Below are 22277 nucleotides of genomic sequence, written 5' to 3' on the forward strand. Positions count from 1 at the left end.
CTTTGACTCTGTGGACTGGGACATGTTCAGAAAATCATCCTCCAATCTGGACGAGTATGCCACAGTGGTCACGGACTTCATCGGGTTCTGTGTAAATGTCTGCATACGACATAAAACCGTCTGCTTATTCCCCAACCAAAAACCATGGATTACCACCACAATCTGAAATAAGATCTGCGCTTGAACTTGTTCGTTTCAGTCCGGAGACACGGACGCGTACAAGAAGAGCAAGGACGAGCTCCATAAAGCCATCGCCAGCGCAAAACGGGAATATAGCAGGAAGGTGGAATCACAGTTTAACTGCACTCAAGATGCACGTAGGCTGTGGCAGGGAATCCAAACATTAACGGATTATAAACCACAAAGGCAGTCATTAACAGGTGCCTCTGCGTCTCTCCCAGACGAACTGAACGTGTTTTATGGCCGCTTGGAGTTCGAGAACAAAGACCCCCCCGCTGCGCATCCCCACAGTACATGATAACGCCAGTCTCACCGTCTCTGTGGCACAGGTGAGAAGACCTTTTAGCCGACTCAACATCTGTAAAGCTTCTGAACTGGACGGAATTTCAGGGCGAGTTTTAAAAACATGCAATGAGCAACTGGCTACTGTCTTCACGGACATGTTTAACACCTCCTTGAAAAGCTCAAATGTACCCACTTGTTTCAAAAACACCACCATCATCCCCATTCCTAAGAAGAACAAAGTGAGCTGCCTTAATGACTATCGCCCAGTGGCACTAACCCTCATTGCAATGAAATGCTTTGAGACGCTGGTGCTGGGACACATTAAGGGCACAATCTCAGACACTCTGGACCCACTGCAGTTTGCCTACCACCACAACAGATCCACTGAAGGCGCAATATCACACACACACTTCACACCATTCTGTCTCACCTGGATAATAAAAACTGCTATGCAGTGTTATTGTTTGTAGACTATAGCTCAGCATTTAACACTGTCATCCCAACCAAGATGACCCAGAAACTACTAGGGCTGGGACTGAGTGCTTCATTGTGCAATTGGATCCTAGATTTCCTCACCAACAGACCCCAGCGTGTGCGGCTTGGCAGTAATACCTCCTCCCCACTGATCCTCAACACTGGCACTCCACAGGGAAGTGGCCTGAGCCCAGTGCTATACTCCCTGTTCACACATGACTGTGTAGCCAGTCACAGCTCCAACACCATCATAAAGTTTGCTGATGATACCACCATTGTGGGTCTGATCACCAACAACGATGAGAAGGCCTACAGAGAGGAGGTGAGGCTCCTGGCAGAGTGGTGCCAGGACAACAACCTGTCTCTAAATGTCAGTAAAACTAAGGAGCTAGTGATTGACTTCAGGAAACAGGATACGGTTCAGGCACCCATCTACGTAGGAGGGGACATGGTAGAGAGGGTCAACAGCTTCAAATTCCTCAGGGTCACCCTCACTGCCAAACTCACATGGACTGAGCACACAGCATCGACCATCAAAAAGGCCCATCAATGCCTCCGCTTCCTCAGGCATCTGAAGAAAGCCAGGATGTCCACTACAGTCCTCACCACTTTCTAACAGGTGTGCTGTGGAGTCCATCCTCACAGGGTGTATTATATCCTGGGGTGGAAGCTGCTCCATACAGGACAAGAAAGCCCTATAGAGGGTGGTCAAAACAGCTCAGGAAATCATCGGCACACAGCTACCAGCAGTCGAGGACACCTACACCACACGCTGCCTCAGAAAGACGATGCGCATCGTCAAAGATCATAGTCACCCCGCACGGGCACTTGTCTCTTCCCTGCCATCTGCAAAATGGCTTAGGTCTATTCGAATCCGAACAGCTAGGTACAGGAACAGCTTTTACCCCACTGCTGTAAGAGTATACAACACTAACCAATGTGCCACCTTTAGTAACTAGAGTTGGACTGCTCCACCCAAGCACATTGGTAAATTACACTGTCATTTTAAGCATTCTCATTTTCTTGTTCTGTGTTCTCTGATTGTTACCATTATTGTTACTACTGTTACCATTATTTATTGTTATTGCTGTAATTGCTGCTATTATTTACTGTCATTGACACTGTTTTGTCTGTGCAGTATTTCTGTTGTCCTTGCCCATAGTCTGTGGAGAAGCATTCAGGAAGATTTTCATGATACATGTACATGGTACTTGTATCTATGACAATAAACTTGAAACATAGTAGACATTTGGGAGTGGTGAAGTTAAAAGCCCTGGCCCGAAGTTAAGTGTCGTGGCCAGGTATGGACCAAGCACTTAAAGACTGGTTAGAAGGTGTGACAAGTGTCAGCAGTGGAGACCGTCCAGGGGTCGTGCTCCCTTGCACCCGTGGGAATACCCGGATACCCCTTGGCAAAGAGTGCACATGGATTTTGCAGGGCCGATCCACGGTAGCATGTATTTGGTAGTGGTGAATGCGTTTTCTAAGCGGCCTGAGGTGATCAAGATGCCTTCCACTTCCGCCTGTCTTGTGGAAGAAACCAGAACTTTTTTTGCTCGCTATGGTCTTCCTGAACAGTTAGTTTCCGATAACAGACCGCAGTTTGTGTCTGCCAACTTCAGGGGTTTCCTGAAATGAAATGGAGTGCAGCATATCACGTCAGTCCCTTACATCCAAATAGTCTAGCAAAAGGTTCGAAACAAACCTTTAGTATGGGGTCAAAGGTGATTGACCAGTGCCTGGACCCAGTTTCTGCTGAGTACAGAGTCACACTTCATGCAGCCACTGGGTTGTCACCTTCAGTATTGATGTTTGGGAGGCCCATTCGCTGCTTGCTGGGATATCTGTTTTCCAGACATTGGCCGGAAGTGCATTTCAAATCAGCTCCAGTGCCGGCCAGGGGCATTTGCTTCCTTCATGTTGGTGATATGGTGTTGGCTCAAATTACGGGGTAAATTAAGGAAATGGGTCCCTGGAATCAGGGCGGGGGGCGCGGAGGAGCGGAGGAGCGGGGGCACGGTGGCACGGTGGTGCGGTGGGTTGGGCCGCAGTCCTGCTCTCCGGTGGGTCTGGGGTTCGAGTCCTGCTTGGGGTGCCTTGCGACGGACTGGCGTCCAGTCCTGGGTGTGTCCCCCTCTCCCTCCGGCCTTATGCCCTGTGTTGCCGGGTAGGCTCCGGTTCCCTGTGACCCTGTATGGGATGAGCGGGTGTGTGTGTGTGTGTGTGTGTGTGTGTGTGTGTGTGTGTGTGTGTGTGTGTGTGTGTGTCCCTGTCCCTGGAACTGTAGCAAAGGTGACTGGGCAGGTTTCGTATGTGGTCCAAGTCAGACAGGAGATGTGGTGTCAGCATATATACCAGATATGCTCCAGGGATACCAGCTTTGCCCACCAAAACCAACTGGAATGTGGCATTAACCTGGAAGATCCTGTTGCTAAGGGTCCCCAAATCCCTGCACCAGATACCCCAGATATTTCTTGGTCAGGGCCAGAAGTGACTGAACCACATGAACTAGCATCATCCCCTGGGACTTTTGGCCTTGCCTAACCACCCATAAAGGTCTCCAGGGAGTCTGACACCTCCTGTGCTGTGGCACTCAACAAGGGTTCCTAAACCACCCCAGCGATTGGACCTGTGACCACTGGGAGCTGGTGACACAAGGAGGCTAGTTTGTTTCTGCAAGTTCTGTTGGCATTTTGAGCTCCTTTAGTGTCTCTTTTAAAAATAAAAAAAAAAAGGCACTCTCAAAATCATCTGCTTTTGGACTAGGTGTCACAGACAGAGGTGTGACAGGCAAGTTGGTAGGAAGGAATCAGTAAGATGTCGGCAAAATACCATCAATGAAGTGCTGAACCTTGTTGCTGTGTTGCCTGTCACATGCATTCACTTTGTACTGCTACATTGCTTGTTCTGGTCTAGTATTCCATTTAACACTTTCTGTTGAATTAGATTGGGTGCCGGGAAAGGCCTACAGGTATCTGTCTGTTTACCATTAATTAATAACATTTCTTTTATCAAAGTATGACAAGTACAAGTGATTGTGAAAAGTAAATGCATTTATTGTTTTTTAAAATCATTTCTGTAAACTTTTTGCTTGCCATACAGCTATCTGGCATTCTGTGGTGTTTGGTACCTTGTGTTGTAAACCGGATGGAGTGAACCATTTGGGGTATTTCTAGGTGGGAGTACTTGGGCACAACCAACTAGACAGGGGTGTTTTATTGTGTAATGTGATAAATGTTTTTATAAGTTGTAATGTAGGGATATTTATAGTAGAAAATGTTTTGTATTGTTTGTATATTTTAGTATTTATGTTGGATGTAATTTTTAGGGAAATGTATTTTGGAATAGTTGAGGCTATTATGGTATAATCAGAAGGGTGGAGTTACTGCTATATAAGTTTGTATTAGGTCACTAGGAGGGGTTGCCAATTGATGCAAACTTATGTAGACAGACTCTCATGTAGTGAATAGGAGAGCTATGCATTGCTGTTGATGCAAGGGGTTTAGCCCATGGCTCATAGGCCTCATGTTCTTTGTAATTTAATGTTTGTATTTGGCTAGGGTTAATGTGTTTTGAAGAACACCTTTTAGTAAAGAAAAATAAACCTTTTTTGGTCCAATTACTTCAATTCTCCACTGCTGCTTCCATCCATCATCCATACCCTCACACTAGGATCATCTGCTTTAAAGGGCAAGGTCTAGTAGGGGAGGGATGTTGTGTATGTATAAACATGCGCAGCGCCGATGCGTCGGCGCTTGTGCTTTTCGCTTGTGTGGGCTGAGTGTGTAGAAATAAAGTTGATGCGTTCTGTTCCACTGAACCTCGTGCAGACCTGGTTGCTTCACGGATTGCAGACATAACAGAAGAGTGTTTCCAGAAAATAGTTGCCGTCCTCCTGAGCTTGCAGGTGGAACCCCTGGCTGGAGCCTGAAAAAGTGAGGGGTGGCTGAGAGCGGCTATACACGTGATAAGAAGAAAGCTTAGAGCACCTGGTGTTCCGAAGCGGTCTCCCATCCAAGCACTAATCAGGCACAACCCTGCTTAGCTTCAGAGATCAGATGAGATCAAGAGTATTCAGGGTTGTATGGCTGTAAGAGACTGCGAGCGCTGTTTGCCTTATTTGTAGCTGCTGCCCGGGAAGGGTGCACACAAAGAGCGCTTGAGCATGCAGCACATACTTGGGCTTTGGCCACATGAAGCAGAGCGAACTTTTGCCTCTCTCTTGTAAAAACTCATGAGACTGCAATGAAAAGTACTCATGACGACTTTCAGTATCAGCGATCGATGTCATACATTAAAATCACACACACGCACACACATACATACACATACACATCATCTGAATCCGCTTGTCCCATACGGGGTCGCGGGGAGCCAGAGCCAAACCCGGCAACACAGGGCGAAGGGCTTGAGGGGGAGGGGACACACTCAGGATGGGACGCCAGTCTGTCGCAAGGATCCCCAAGTGGGACTTCAACCCCAGACTCACCGGAGAGCAAGACCAGGTCCAACCCACTGCGCCACCGCGCCCCCCCCAAATTAAAATCATGCAACAAAAGTAAATGAAACTGAACAGTAGAATATGTAATTATGAATAAACTCCAAAAAATCAAGGAAAAACAAAAGTGTTAACCACGAGGAAGAATTAAAATCCAGTGAAATCCTGCAGAAATTAAGTATTGAACAGTGCTTCCAGACACTGCTATGGCGCGTTATGGCGAACAGGAGCCCTGGTGACGATCAGCATCGAGATGGTTCTTCTTGGGGAGCCTTGGTGCACCAGGCCATCTAGGGAGAGGTGAACCAACCCAGGTCAGTAACAGAGCAGGTGAAAGCCCCTGTGCTGAGCGGTCTGTGGCTTGTCCCTGTGAATAACAGCTGCAGCGCTGCCAAGGTGAGACAGCAGGACATAGCCTTTTCACTACAAAGCGCTGCAAGAGGAGTGACGGCCACATTGCCCACACAGCTCAAAAGGGTCTGGGGCGTGACCTGTCAGGTAATGAAACCCTGGTCTCCCACGTGACAGGTGGGGATACTCACACTATACTAAGGAGGAGATGGCTGTGCCAATCACTGCTTGACAGTGCCTCCAATTGCAAATTAAATTTCCGTTATAGATCTAGCAAATCCATTTTTCTCAATCCCTGTTCTCCCTGACTCACAATACTGGTTTACTTTTACTTTCAGGGCAATGCGATGGACATAGATGGTCATGTCGCAGGGGTACACCCCCCTCCACATACAAGGCGAAATAGTGGAAAGTGTGGAGAGCCAAAAGTTCCTTGGAGTCCATGTTTCAAAACAGCTGACATGGACATGCAACACCTCACACCTGATCAAAAAGATCCAACAAAGACTCTTCTTCCGTAGGAAACTGAAACACGCCCAGCTCCCACAGATACTCCCGCTAAATTTCTACAGGACGGCCATGAGGCATCCTGACCAACCGTGCTGCCTTGTGGTATGCCGGATGTACAGCTGGCGAGCAGAAAGAGCTGCATTGTGTGGTAAAGGTGGCCCAGTACATTGCCAGGATAGAGCTCCCCAACTTGGACACAATCTTTGCTAGCTGACTGAGAAAATAGGCTGGTAATATCATCAAGGAAACCACACACCCCAGTCACTCCCTGTTTCACCTTCTGCCATCTGGCAAACAGTTCAGGACAATAAAAGCCTGCACCAGCAGACTGAGGAACAGCTTCTCTCCCAGAGCTGTGGCCTCCATCACACCCTCCTTGCCTAACCAGAAGAGGCTGATCACAAAGCCAACTGCGGCCTCCATTACTACCCCCTCACCCCCCCAAAGGCTGTTAAGGACTGAAGACTCCAAAGCTCTTCAGTGCAATTCTTCTTCATTCCATCCTGATTCTTTTTTATTTACTTACTTATTTGGTTCTTCTTATCAAGTGTTCTTTGTGCTGCGGTTCTTCTGAGGGTTGCCATACGGAATTTTATTATATTGTGTAGAGTGACAATAAAGTGCGCGCACACACACTTTCCAAACCGCTTGTCCCATACGGGGTCGCGGGGAACCGGAGCCTACCCAGCAACACAGGGCATAAGGCCAAAGGGGGAGGGGACACACCCAGGATGGGACGCCAGTCCGCCTCAAGGCACCCCAAGCGGTACTCAAACCCCAGACCCACCAGAGAGCAGGACCCGGAACAACCCACTGCGCCACCGTGCCCCCCACAATAAAGTATCTTATCTTCTTATTGCATCAGAAGCAAGGGAAGTTTCGAAGATGTTGCCATACCTCATGATGATGTATGTATAAGCTTACAAATAAAAGGAGGCAATGCAAACCTAACAGGGAGTCACCCAGTTGGAAAGGGGTCTCCCATCAGCTAATGATGTCATGAATTGTCTTTCCATGTCTGAATGTTTTGTGTGGATCTCCTGCAGCTGATCAGTTCCAGAAAAGGAAATTCTTTCACATCTTTCTGTTGGAAGTGTGTTCCTTTCATTTCAATGTTGCATTTCTTGTATGAAAAGTATGGTTGCAAGAATTGCCTCCTCTGTTATACTTGTGAAAACCATGATATTGCAGTACCAGAATAATCTCTTGTTATAAGATGATGACGAGGGGGACTATATGTCAGTGTTTCGTGTTCAAAGGGGGGAATGTGGTGTAAAAAATTGCTCGTTCAAGTGTGGTGTGAAAATATGTTCAAGTAGTTAATATTTTCAAGTTATTGACATATTCTGGTGTGATGTAAAAGTTAAGATGTCTAGAAAGAGTATGCTGTCTGTTTTAACGTAAGGGAAAAATGTTGATAGGGAAACGAAACAGTTAGTTGTTGACCGCCGATGTACCGACCCACTTTTGTTCAGAGTGGATCGTCTTTTGCGTCGGACGGAAAGGAAGTTTCAAAAGTGTTGTCATGCCACATGATGATGCATGCATATGCTTGCAAATAAAAGGAGGCAACACAAACCAATCAGGGAGACATCCAGTTGTATGGAGGTCTCCCATTAGCTAATGATGTCGTGAAAAGTCTCTCCGTGTCTGAGCGTTTCGTGCAGATCTCCTGTGGCTGATCGGTTCCAGGAAAGGAAATAAAATTTTCTTCATGCCTTCTTGGACTATGGGACTTCTTACACTTCCAAATGAAAACCGCCATCTGTGCCACGCATTTTCCATCTCTTTGGTAAGTGACATGTCCCAATCACCATTCTGGCTGGTGAGAACTCTGAGGATAGCCTTAGCCTGAACCGTTACTGGTGTGAGAAAGCCAAGAGGATCGAGAAATGCTGTTCACTGTGGACAATACACCACTGCAAGTGAAGGATTTTGCTTCATCTGCCATTTCAAAGGTGAAACTGTCAGATCTCAAATTCCAATTTAAACCTAGGTTGTGTTGTGTGGGAAGACATGTCAGATTCAAGATCAATGTCTTTGAGGTCACGGGCATATTTTTTTGATGGAAAAGCCTCTAGATCCTCTCTGTTAGAGGCAATCTTGTTGAGCTGTAGGTTGAAACCAGAAAAGGTATTTAGTGTCTTTTGAGCAGCTCAACTGCAGCCTTGACTGTGGGGAGAGACCTTAGGCCATCATCGACATAGAGGAGAGGATTAACAAAATGCTTGACCTCAGTGGCCCCTTCTTGAACAGACTGGTGGAGACAGTAGATGACCACGGCAAGAGAAGGACTGTTCCCAAACCCTCATACAGTATTGAATGATGTCTTCAGACAGCTTATTGTTACGGAACCACAAGAACCTTAGGAAATTGCGGTCATCTTCTCTTACAAGGAAGCAGTTGAACATCTGTTCAGTGTCTGCTGTTATGGCCACAGCTTCCTTGCGGAAACATATAAACGCTCCAAGAAGGCTGTTATTCAAATCTGGTCCAGACAGAAGAACATCACTGAGCAAGACACCATCGTAACGGGCACCGGAGTGAAAAACCACCCTGATGTTGCCAGGTTTCTTAGGATGGTACACACTAAAGAGTGGTAAATACTAGCACTCTTCACTTTCTTTGACAGTGAGTCCCTCCTCAGCACGGTTGTTACAGAAGACCTTCTCCATAAAGGTGAAGAAGTGCTGTCTCAACTCTGGATTCCTCTCAAAGTTGCATTTATCTGGAATTCTCAGTCAAACTGGTCAGTGTGGGTCACTGTCAGCCACCTGCCTTCTGAGGTAGAGATACACATGAACATACAGGTTACATATTGTTCATACAAAACCATACATATACACTCACATGATAAACATGATAAACAGCCCTCATCTGGAGTAGGCGAAAAACCCCGACTTTCATGGGGAAAATTAGTACTCTGCCCTCCTCTGAGTGACAATGTCTTTTTGACACCAGAATCAGCTCCCCAGCTGCTTTATGCTATGTCAGAAAAATATATGGATCAGTCAAAATAGACTTGGTTGCATAGATATCAGGCATACACCACAAAAATACAAAATGCATAGAAATATTTCCAAAACACAACATTGTCATTTAGCCTCTGTCATAATTTCGTGCCACACGATGACGGACTCAAGTGCAGAAGTCTTCAAATCGATGTTTATTACAGTAGACAGATGTAATCCAAAAGAGAAGTCAGGGACAGGTGAAGGTCAGGCGATCAGCAAACAGGATACACAGGATGAGGAGATAATCGTGGTCAAAGAACAAACAAGCAAAGGTCAAGGTTGGAAGGAGTTACATGAAACACACTCAGGAATGCAAGAGAAGTCGCTGAACAAGGTTCCACAATTGCCGTCTCCTCGGCGTCCCTTTTTATCCCTGTTCCCATCAGTGAACAGCAGGTGTCGCCGATGTGCTGGTTGATGGAGACTTGACAGCCACAGAAAGAATCCTCATCCATTGTCTCTATCAAAATACATTGAGGTGGATAATATTCAAGAAACATCCGATACGTCAGTTCATAAAGGAAAACTGAAATCCAGTAACTTTGAACAGCAACTTCTTCAGCTACCATTGTTGATTTTTATTCATGATCTTCTGTAGTATCAGAGTCACTGAGGTCATTTTCACTGGTGTCCCCATCCTACCAAAGTCTCCCATGGGTTGTTCAAGTTTCACAGATACGCCAAACATTCAGTGAGACAGTACGGTCTTACTGAACTGCCAAAGTGATAATATTCTCTATTAAAGTCTGCGTAATGGTTATAGTCATATGGGTTGGGGACTACCATTACCGTTTTTAACGGTGACAGCGCACATAGCACAATCTCCCTGTTCTGATTTCGATGCTGTATAATTTGCCCAGTTGTACCATTCATTGTCCATAGCTTTCGCCCACATTTTTTCTTGTGTTCTGTTAGGCTGCTTGCTATTGGGCTGAACCTGTCTATGTTTTGTCATAGGCTTCTGACTTGCTCGTATAGTAGATGATAGCACAGTAGCATTAATTCCTGTACTTCGTTCATGTCTATGGCCCTCTACTTTCATTTCTTCTGTTAGAGTAGCACAAGAGGTACAAACAGAGGCCTCAGATACCACAGTCTCCACCTGCTGAGCTCTAGTCAAGTGCTGAGAACTCAATGGTGGTAAAGTTTCCTGTGCCAGCACTGGAGGCAGGACTTGAAGTGTCACCCACAATAGGTAGGCCATCATCACTATTAGGTAGGCCAGTAGGCACCTGCCCTGGGGCTCCCTGATCTTTAACAGGGAGTTGGAATTGTTTTTCCCTCCCTGTGTCTGGTGCAGTGTTGGTTTTCATTGCCCCCCTGGGCCCCATTTCACAGTCCGTCATTGGATGCACCTCATCCTAGACCACTGGTGTTGCGTTGTTTGGAACTCTGGTGCAGTGGTTCAGGCCACATCATGCTCCCTTCTTTCTGGACTGCTGTTGGCATCGCCCGGACCACTTTGTAGGGACCCTCTCGTCTGGGCTTGTTCCACGTCCTCCGAAAGACCCTCAGGTACACCTGGTCCCCTGGGATGACTGGGTTGCTTACTTCTGGAGGCTCCTCTAGCTCCTTCCTTTTTTCTTGTAAGTAGATAGTCTTATGTATAGCAGTTATCTCATATATTTTTTGAGTCTCATATTCTTTGAGTTCCATTTGCAATTGCTCCAAAGATGGACCTTTATAGGATCCTTGTAAATAAGGTACAGGCATGGGTCGACCCGTAAGCACTTCATGCGGGGTTAGGTGGGTGTTTCTGTTAGTTTGAATGTGAAAAGACATCAAAGCCAAGGGTAGTGCCTCCACCCAATTCAAATTAGCACTTGCACAGATTTTATTCAGTTTAGCTTTATGAGTTACATTTACTCTCTCCATCATTCCTTGCGACTGCGGGTGATATGCACAACCCAACCTCTCAGCTGCTGCATCACACCTTTCACAGTTTTTTGTATAAATGCAGATCCATTATCCACACTAATTTCTGAGGATATACCAAAACGCGGTATAACTTCTCTTGTGAGAAATTTAATCACTGTTTCTGCCCCTTGATCTTTGGATGGTACTGCTTCCACCCACCTACTAAACCTATCTACTACCACCAACATGTATCTTTTTTTTGCGCTTGTTTTATCATGTCCATATAATTTATCATCAGATGCTTAAAAGGTCCTTCTAGTACTGGGATGTGTCCTATGGGCATAGTAATTCCTTTCTTTATATTATTTTGTGCGCAAATTTCACACATCGCCAATGTATCATCTACCATAGCTTGCAGGTATGGGGACCAGTACCTTTGTTTTTTGATTTTACGTATTACCTCCCCCCTTGCACAATAGTGAAGACCATGCGCATCTATAATTAGAATGGACAACAGGGACACTGGGACCACAAGGTCACCAGTGTGGGAGCGCCATAGACTGGTAGAGTGCTCATATGTCTTGTATGCTTTGTCTTGTATTCTGGCTATATCCTCAAATGTGGAGGTAGGCTGTACTGCAACCACAGGAGCTAGAACAGGAATGTTGCAATTGGAGGCTGTCTTAGCTGCCTCATCAGCCGCATTATTGCCTTTGATAACAGTCGTTTCCTTTCCTATGGGCCTGACAGTAATAGCTAGTTGTCTTGGCATCATCATAGCTTCAGTAAAAGTGATGATTTTTGGTAGAAGAACTGTAAGAACCTCGCCATGGTTCAACGAATCAACTCATGCAATAAAATCAGAATGTTGTAAATTAGAGCGTAAATGGCGTTCAACTAAACTAAACGTTTATTATGTAGCCTGGTCCGATTGTCTAAAAAAATGTAAAAAAGTACTTTTCATGCCAGATCTGAATACTACACGAACTTAATTGATGAAAATCAGAAGAACCCTTACTTCCTGTTTAATACCACACACACACATTTTCAGAACCGCTTGTCCCATACAGGGTTGCAGGGAACCGGAGCCTAACCCGGCAACTCAGGGCATTGGGCCAGAGGACACACCCAGGACAGGACACCAGTCTATCGCAAGGCACCCCAAGCGGGACTCGAACCCCAGACCCACTGGAGAGCAGGACCCGGTCTAACCCACTGCGCCTGCGCCACCGCCCCCTGTTTAATACCATGGCTAACTTAACTGGTAAACACAAAGATAAACAATGTATTTCTGCTACCATTACTAATGATGAATTTATGTTGTTTTTCAATAATAAATTATTAGAGAATATCCGCGAATCCATAGTGCCCTCTAATTTGATCTTAGCCAGCATAAGCGCTTCTGACGATGATATTAGTTGTCCGCACCATCTCAGTAGCTTTGACGTAATAACTGTAGAGGAAATTACCATGCTAATTTGCTCTGTGAAAGGTATGACCTGTCCTTTAGACCCAATCCCCACTAAACTACTGAAAGCCGCAGTTTCCATGCTGGCAGAACCTATTGTTAATACGTTGTTACTAAATGGTTCTGTTCCAAAAGCTTTTAAAATCGTCGTTATTAGACTCCTACTAAAGAAATTGGATCTGGATTGAAATAACCCATTTAATTATAGACCGATCTCCAATCTACCGTTTTATCCAAGATTCTAGAAAAGATTGTAGCTTCCCAAATTGCAAATTATCTTAATCATCATAATATATCATAATATATCTGAAAAATTTCAGTCTGGTTTCTGCACTGGTCATAGCACTGAAATGGCACTCATACATGTTGTTGATGATATTGGATGACATTATTCACAAACACAATGTGAATTTCCATTCGTTTGCAGATGACACACAGCTATATGTATCGTTTAAGCCTGATGATCCATCACATGTGGTGTCTTTAGCTAATTGTTTTACCAGTATAAAATTATGGATGAGTAAAAAATTTTTAACTCTAAATGCTAGTAAAACAGAGGTACTTGTGGGGGGGTGGTGATGCCAAAACTCTCGATATAATCACGCCAATCGGTACAACAAATGGTTTAAGCTTCAAGCATACGGATTGTGTCAAGGATTCGAAGGGAAACTGTCATTTGTATCTTATGTAAATGCTTTGACCAAGTTATGCTTCCTTCAGTTAAGAAACGTAGCTAAATTATGGCAATTCCTATATAGATGGGATGCTGAGAAACTAATTCATGCTTTAGTTTCAAGAAGCTGGACTATTGTAATGCTTTATTGTCGGGTTGTCCATACCAACCTGTATCCAGGCGACAGTTGGTACAAAATGCTGCTGCGAGAATTGTGACTAGAACTGGGAAGTACGACCATATAACACCGGTACTTAAATCATGACATTGACTCCCAGTCGCATTTAGAGTTGATTATAAAATCCTACTTTTGACCTATAAGGCAGTACACGGCATTTCTCCTGCTTACCTTTGTGAGATTATTGATTCTTATATCCCAGGACAATATCTTTGTTCATTGGATGTAGGTTACCTTAAAGTACCTGTGATCAATAAGACCTCAGTAGGAGGTCACACCTTTAGTTACGGAGCACCTAAACTGTGGAATACTTTGCCAGTTACTGTCAGAAATGCCCTGTCTGTTTCTGTCTTCAATCTAGACTAAAGACTTACATGTTCACTCAGGCATTCCACCTCAAAATGTAATTCCACTTGCCTGTGTTTGTTTTTACCACCTTTATACAAATGCATATTAAATTGACTTAAGTTACAAATTACTTACTCTGTTCTTTCTTCTTGTTGAGCATTGCCTCGCTACATAAGACCCAAGGGGGCTGGCCGGTAATGACAGATGAATCCCATGCTGACTAAAGATGATGACCAACTGCCATGATGGATGAGACATACCATGCTGATCTTGGGATTCAAGATACCATATAGTAACAATCTCATTATTATTTCTTAACTAGCTTAGAATTGTTACTAATCTAGAATGCCTAGGAGGAGTGGGAAACCACTGGCCCTTTGACCCCAAGAGGTTTTTTTCTCCCTCGCTTTTTAGTTGGGAGTTTTTGTTCCTTTCCTCCATGGCTAGTAGGCACACTTATAGCTCTATAAAAGTATTATATTATGGTAGTCATTAGTCAGCTGTCTTCTTTGTTTCTTATCTAATGTATTAGTTTTTCTTGTCTTAGGCCTGTGTTAAAGCGCTGTCACGCCCACAAGCAGCAGCCGCACCTGATGCTAATCAATACCAGGGATAAATGCAGTGCCGTCCTAGCACCAGGTTGTGGAATCTTGCAACTGTGATAGGAAAAATGATGGATGGACAACACTGACTCTTGGTCTCAGGTTACAGAAGCCTTTAATTCAATACATGTGCACACGGGTGAGCCTCCCGGGGAGAGTCACACCGAGGGCAAGCAGAATACAGATATTTAGTAAAGTTAGTAAACTTCCACTACTATAGGCGTTCGTTCAGCCTTTGTGACTTGTTCTTCTTGTAGACGCGTGGGTAGGCTAGCTCCTTCCATCCCATGGGAACGGTTTCTTCATGTGGTGTTGCTATCTTATTTTTGCACAGCAGCAGACCAGGTGCAGTTATTAATGTGTCCTTGTCACTGAGTGCATTACACATTCCTGCAAGCAATTATTACAGACAATCCCTAATTCATAGTTTAAAGGCAAATAAAGAGCCTTACAAAAAGTAGAATGAACGATTGATGAAATTTTCTCTCGCACAATGCTCCGTCTTGCTGATTCAAGGACTCTTCCTGACGTCCTGTTCCTAGTCCTTGTGTTCACCTGGTTTTCAACCTCTGTTTACCTTTTTGTGTCCTGAGTATTGTCTTGCCCCAGAAACGATGTTTGCGCATCGAAAGACCCACGCCTTTCCCTGACCTTTGAGTTCGTCTGCTTTGGTGTCTTTGGATTTTGAATAAATGCACCCACACTTGGTTCCAAACACCTACCTCCCGTCTCCTGTCCGTGGTCACGACAAGCGCTCTGTGTCACTGCATGAGAAGAGCACCCTATAAAAATAAATTGAATTGAACTGAATTGAATATAACTTAGCCCAGCCTGTTCTTAGCTGCACGCTCCAAAAATGAAAGAATTTATTTAATATAAGGATTAGCAACCCTCTGAAGAAGCACAAGGTTTGTAAATGTAATATATCGTTGTGAATGTTTTTTTTGTTTGTTTTATTTTATTTTATGTAATTGTACTTGTGTTCTCCATGGAAATGAGATGGTTATGTTACGGCTGTTTAACATACAATGTAATCTGTGGTTGCCAAAGGACGCAACGGAAATTAAATGTTAAATATTTGTGTTTCTTTTTTTTGCACCAGCTCTTACGTTGGTGGAGGTTGTCAATTTTAGTTTCAATAAATCAACCAAACTATCATCAGTGAAGTCTTGGCCATCACTCAGGTGGGTCTGCTACAATCCCTATCACTGTCCCCAACCTTAACTCTAACCCTATCCTTATCCCTATTCCTATCCCCAAACACTATCCCTATTTCTAAACCTAAGCCAAAGCCTAAACCTAAGCCTAAACAACCATTTCCCTATCCTATTCCAAATCTAAACATATCTGTATCAATAATCTTATCAATACCTCTCCTCAATCTGAACTAACTCTATCCCTATCACTGAGCTTAAGTCTAATGCTGACTCTAAGGCTAACCCTAACCCTATCCCTAACCCACATCGTATCCTAACCCTCATCCAAACACAGACCTAACGTTAACTCTATCCCTATTCCTAACCCTATCCCAACTTTAACCCTCACTCTAACCCTAGCTTTATCCATAGCCATGTTCCTATCCCAAACCCTAATTTTAATCCTAACCCCAAACTTATACCTATAATTGTAGTTAACTCTGTCTCTAACCATAAACTTCACCCTATTCTTATCCATAACCCTAACTCTAACCCTAACCGAATCACTTTCTCAGACTAAATTGTAACTTTACCACTATCCCTATCCCTGTTTTCAACCCTACCTCAAACCTGAAACCTATCCCTATCCTCATTCCTATCCCTAACCCTCACCCTAAATATAAACCTAACCCTACACCTATCCCTATCATTTTCCTCAACTCTGTCTCTGACCCTAAGCCTATCCTTATTCCTATCCCCATTCTTATCCTTATCCCGATATCTTTCCTGAACTGTAAACCAAACCCTAACCATACCCATATCCTTATGCCTATCCTTATCCATTTCCCTATCTCTATCCCTAATCCCATCCCTATCACCATACTCAACCCTAACTGTACCCCTAAACAAAACCTTAAGCATATATTATCCCTGTCTTTAATGCTAACCCTAACTCTAACCCCATCCTTATCCCTATCCCTTACCCTGACCTCAACCCTAATTGTAACCCTATCCTAACCCTTTCCCTAACTCTAACCATATTCTAAACCCGATCATTATACTTATCCTTAACCCTTTCCCTAACCCTAATTCTATCCCTGTCCTTATCCTTATCTTTAACCCTAAACCTGTCCTCATCCCTGTCTTTATCCTTTACCTTTACCCTATCCGTATCCTTATCTTTATCCCTCACCTTGTCACTGTCCCCAAGCATGACTCTAACATTATCCCTGTTCAATTCAATTAAATGTATGTTTATAAAGCGCTCTTCTCATGCGGTGACACAGTGTACTTGAACACAAGCATACGGAACATAAATTTCCTTTCCCTATTCCAATAACTATCCCCAACCCTAACTCTAAACTAAACCTGTTTGCCTGTTCTTAACCTTAACTTTAACACTATCTTTATCCCTAACCCTATTACTGTCCACAACCCTAACTGTAAGCGTATCCTAAACCTAACCCTTTCCATAACTCTAACCCCATTACTGCCCTCAGCCCTATCCCTAACACTATCCTTATCACTGTCCCTAACCCTGTCCTTATCCTTGACCCTACCCCATCTCTAATCCTATCCTGATCATTGTCTCGACCTCTAATGTAGAAATCCTGCTGACTACACTCCGTGAGCAGCAGGTCCCGTTGTTTTTGTGGAGCGTCCTTATCCCTATACCTAGCTTTAACCCCAACCCTATTATTCTCATCAAACCTAACACTAACTCTCACCCTATCCCTATCCTTTTCCTTCACTCTAACCCTAACGTAACCCTATTCCTTGTGAAAGAAATTATATTCGCTTTTCTGGAACCGATTAGCCACAGGAGATCCGTACAAAACACTGAGGCATGTAGAGACTTTTCACAACAACATTGGCCGATAAGAGAGCCCCAAACAGCTGGGTGACTCTCCCTGGTCGGTTTGCATTGCCTCCTTTCATTTGCAAGCTTATACATACATCCTTGTAAGGCATAGCAACACTTTCAAAACTTCTCTTGCATCCAACACAAAAGTGATCTTTACTCCAAACAATTTGTCCTCGTTTAAGAAGTCTGCTGAGACGCATCCTAAAGGTTAAATTTTCTTTGCTTTTCATTTTCCCTATCAATGTTTCTCCATTGCATTAAATGGACAGCATAGATTTTCTGAACATCTTAACTCTTAAATCACATTAGAACATTTTAATCACTTGAAAATATTAACTACTTGAACATATTTTCACACCACACTTGAACGAGCAATTTCTCAAACCACACTTCCCCGTTTGAGCATCAAACGCTCACATGACATTCTTACATATAGTCCCCTTGTTGTTGTTAGGGTTAGGGGTTAGGATTAGGGTTTAGGGTTAGGGTTTAGGAGTAGGGTTAGGGTTAGGCTGAGGAGAGTTATGGACTTCGTACACACAATCTTCCCCTTGTGGTTCTAGTGTGGAATTGTAGGTGGGGTTGAAATTTCTGTGGTGAATGTGCTGTGATGTGGTTGCGGATTAGGTATCCAGGGCAGGTTTGTATTCTTGGATAGGGGTAGGCTGTGGATGAGAGATTTTTTGAAAAAAAAAAATTTTCAGCATGTTTGAGTCATGTGTGGTCTGGGGATAGGGTTAGGGTGAGGGCTGGGGTCAAGGTGATGGTTAGGGTAAGGGTTAGGGTTAAGGTTGGGGTTAGGGTTAAGGTGAGGGATTAGGATTAGGGGTGAGTGTTTATGGTTAGGGTTATTGCATCCTCTGGAACAGAAACGTTCTTCAGCTTGCTAATGAAGTTGTATGTGTCCTTTAGATAGCTGGGATGTAGCTGGGACAGAGGGTTCAGGTAGCTGTCGATGTACTCTGCTATGTGGTATGTTTCGCTATTGGAGTCTGACTCTAGTGTTCTCGTCAAGGTGTAACAACCGCAGACTAAACACCAAGCTAAACTCCATTCAAGATAAAGAGACGAGTCGTCGTATTTTTTGAGACTTTACTGATGACTCCTTCACCAAGACATGGAGTGAAAACTATAACCAAAATACAAAAAAAATTAAAGAAAATCAATTTACAAAAATAGTCTGTATCATTATTTTACATAACAAAACATTATATACATGTGGCAAACATTAACATAACCATACAGCTTACATGTACACGTTCGTTTGTAAAAACATTCTTAGAACGTAAATTATTCTATATTTTTATAAAATAATTCTTAATATCCTATCTTTAAACTCTAAATAATAAATTCCAGTCACTTACGACATTGATTTCTCAGTCCTTAGCTGTGGATGCAATCAGATCCTTGTGCTTCTGACCATGTGGCTTCCTTGCTTTTCCTGGTCTGACAACCGGAAGTGATGCGCTCAGAAAACAGGAAGTGATGCGCTGAAAAACAGGAAGTGATGCGCTTGGAAAAACAGGAAGTGATGCGCTTGGAAAAAACAGGAAGTGATGTGCTCAATTTTGAACGAACTTTTTCGACAAACGAAAACGTTCCAAACCCCAAAAAAGAACTAATAATGTCTTCTAGACATGACACTCCCCGCCTGACCTCGGTGAGGTCACTACCCATATGTATACGCAGGTCAACCTAAACATCTTAAGGGAGAAGTAAAACAACTTCTATAATTGGTCTGCGAAATGTCTTCACGGTACCCTGCTCAACTGTTTTAACCTCGACTTGTCTAACGTGACCATCGGTTCCAGGAAATGTGGAGCTTATTCTTGCCATAGGCCAACAATTGCGTTCGGCCTGCTTGTCTTTGAGCAGGACCACATCTCCAACTTGCAAGTCTTTGCGATGGGTGGTCCATTTTTGTCTGCGCTGTAAATAAGGCAGGTATTCTCTGCGCCATCGTGTCCAGAATTGGTTTGCCAGTGCTTGTACTTGTTTCCACTGTTTAGTGTACATACCCTTCTCCGAGAAGTCACCAAGTGGTGGTGGAGCACCTGACTTTTGGGTGAGAAGCATGGATGGAGAAAGAACCTGAGGGTTGTCCGGGTCTGTAGAAACCGGTACTAATGGTCGTGCATTCATAATCGCAGCAACTTCCGCCATTAATGTAGAGAGAACTTCGTGGGTGAGGCGGGCATTTAGCAACATAGAGTCCAAGATCCTTCTAGCAGCGCCTATCATTCTCTCCCAACTGCCGCCCATATGCGAAGCATGAGGAGGATTAAACTCCCAAACACATCCTTTCTCGCTAAGGTATCTTTGTATTCCCGAGTCCAGTTGGTTTTTATCCATTCCAAGTTCTTTGCTTGCACCGATGAAGTTCGTGCCACAGTCGGACCTCAACTGCTTAGCTGGTCCTCTGATGGCGAAAAAGCGCCTAAGTGCATTTATGCAACTTGATGCATCCATAGACTCTATCAGCTCTATGTGTACTGCTCTAGAACTTAAACAGCTGAACATGATTGCCCATCTTTTACTTTCTGCATGTCCTCCACGGGTCCTCCTAGCAGTAACCATCCACGGACCGAAAACATCTAGTCCAACATAGGTGAATGGAGGGCATGTTTGGAGACGCTCTGTAGGTAAGTCTGCCATGTATTGTTCCTCAACTTTACCTCTAAGCTTCCTGCACGTCACACAGTTATGAATGACTGTGTTGATGAGCCTTTTGCCACCCAAGATCCAGTATCCTGCTGCTCGTATGGCTCCCTCCGTGAAGTGGCGTCCCTGATGTTTCACTTGCTCATGGTGATGGCGTGTCAGCAGTAAGGCTACATAGCTGTTCCTTGGCAAAATCACAGGATGCCTTTCATTAGTTTCTAAGTTCGAATGTTGTAGCCGGCCTCCAATGCGAATCAAGCCATCAGTGATGATTGGGCTATCCTTCGGAATGGGCTTTTTAGCCTGCAGAGCCACAAGTTCCTTTTGGAAGGCAGATCTTTGTGCAGCTTGGAGGATAACATTCATAGCTTGGTCAAGTTCCTCGGGTGAACGTGGTTGTTTACACCAGTGCCACCCTTTGCACGCCCTAACTTTGCCCGATTGTTTGCAGGATTTAGCTATGTGAGTCAGGCATGCAACAGCTCTAAGGAGTGAATGAAGACTAGAGAAGCGCTGGAAGCAATCTGGATTGAGTATGTTCTCCATCAGATGTGTACTGTAAGTTTTTATTTCTGGCCTGATTTCAATGTCCTTTTCCGGTTGTATTAAGTCAAATCTTTCACATGTGTGCTTGCTTTCTCCAGGGGTATTTCGTAGGAATGATGGTCCAAAGAACCAGGTTGTTTGCGCTAGACAAGAGGCGGGCAGGAATCTTGAAATGTGATCCATGGGATTTTCTTCAGAGGGAACATAATGCCATTGTTCTGGTTTGGAAGAGTGGCGTATAAGCTGAATCCTGTTGTGCACATAGACGTAGAACCTTTTAGTGGTATTATGGATGTATCCGAGTACTACCTTGCTGTCACTGTAGAAATTAACCTTATCAAACTTTACATCTAGCTCCTCTTGGATGAGGTCCGCCAACTCAACAGCTGAAACAGCCGCACAGAGTTCTAGACGTGGGATGGTAGGTTCGGATTTGGGTGTTAACCGTCCTTTAGCCATGACAAATCCGATCTCAGCGTGACCATCTTTTTGAACGGTCTTGAGATATGCAACGGCTCCAATCGCCTTTATCGAGGCGTCTGAGAACACACTAAGCTCAATGTGCTCACTGTTGCAAAGTGACATGTCCGTATAGGTTCGTGGTATGTGCATCTGCTTGAGATCGTGAAGCGATTTGCGCCATGAGTCCCACTTTTCACGTTTTTCTTCTGGGAGCGGAGTGTCCCAATCGGAGAGGTCAGCAGTAAGCTTTCTAACAAGGGCTCTCCCACAGACAGTGACAGGGGCCAGCAGACCTAGAGAGTCAAAAATGCTGGGTACAGTGGATAACACACCACGACGAGTGAAGGGCTTTGGATCTGTTGATACAGAAAACGTAAAGGTGTCTGTCGATATCTCCCACAGGAGGCCCAAACTGCGCTGGATGGATTGTGTCTCTCCGCTGAGGTCTAAGTCCTTGACAGTTGTTGCACAGTCTTCTGGGGATAAGGCCTTTAAGACGTTTTGACTGTTTGTGGTGAACTTGTGAAGGCGAAGGTTTGATTCCGCTAGAGAGGTCTGTGTCCTTTTAAGCAGGTCAATTGCTTCGTGATCAGTTGGTACAGATATGAGACCATCATCGACATAGAAATGTCTTTCCACAAACTGAACAGTATCATCGCCATAATGTGGTGCACCTTCTCTAATGGCTCTTCTCAGCCCGTAGATGGCGACGGCAGGCGAAGGACTATTGCCGAAAACATGAACTTTCATTCGATAGTCAATGATGTTTTTGTTGATATCATATTCTTCGTACCACAGGAATCTAAGAAAGTTTTGATGGTTCTCGCTTACCTCAAAACAGTCGAACATTTGCTGGATGTCTGCTAACATGGCTACTTTCTCCTTGCGAAAGTGGAGCAGAACACCGATCAACGTGTTGTTTAAATCTGGGCCAGTCAGTAATACACCATTTAGGGAGATTCCTTGGTATTGTGAGCTTGAATCGAACACCACCCTAATCTGGTTGGGCTTCCGAGGATGATATACTCCAAATGTAGGAAGGAACCAGCATTCCTCATTGTCCCTTAGTGGTGGTGCTACTTCAGCGTGTCCATTTTGAAAGATTTTGTCCATGAATGCAAAGTACTGTTTCTGCATTACTGGGTTCCGTTTGAGCATTTTCTGCAGTGA

General features: G+C 44.3%; 1 protein-coding gene and 1 pseudogene across 1 annotated transcript in view; both read right to left on the reverse strand.

Annotated features, from left to right (window-relative positions):
- LOC114911891 (uncharacterized) overlaps nucleotides 1-21977 on the reverse strand; it is a 171532-nt gene extending 149555 nt beyond the window's left edge. Inside the window, exon 1 of the mRNA XM_029256355.1 lies at nucleotides 19233-21977. Coding sequence (XP_029112188.1) covers nucleotides 19233-21977 — 2745 coding nt within the window. The remainder of the gene's footprint in view (nucleotides 1-19232) is intronic.
- LOC114911959 (uncharacterized) lies at nucleotides 4917-5035 on the reverse strand (annotated as a pseudogene).
- Nucleotides 21978-22277: the final 300 nt, after the last annotated feature.

The sequence above is a fragment of the Scleropages formosus genome, chromosome 11 (assembly GCF_900964775.1).
Source record: "Scleropages formosus chromosome 11, fSclFor1.1, whole genome shotgun sequence".
NCBI lineage: Eukaryota > Metazoa > Chordata > Actinopteri > Osteoglossiformes > Osteoglossidae > Scleropages > Scleropages formosus.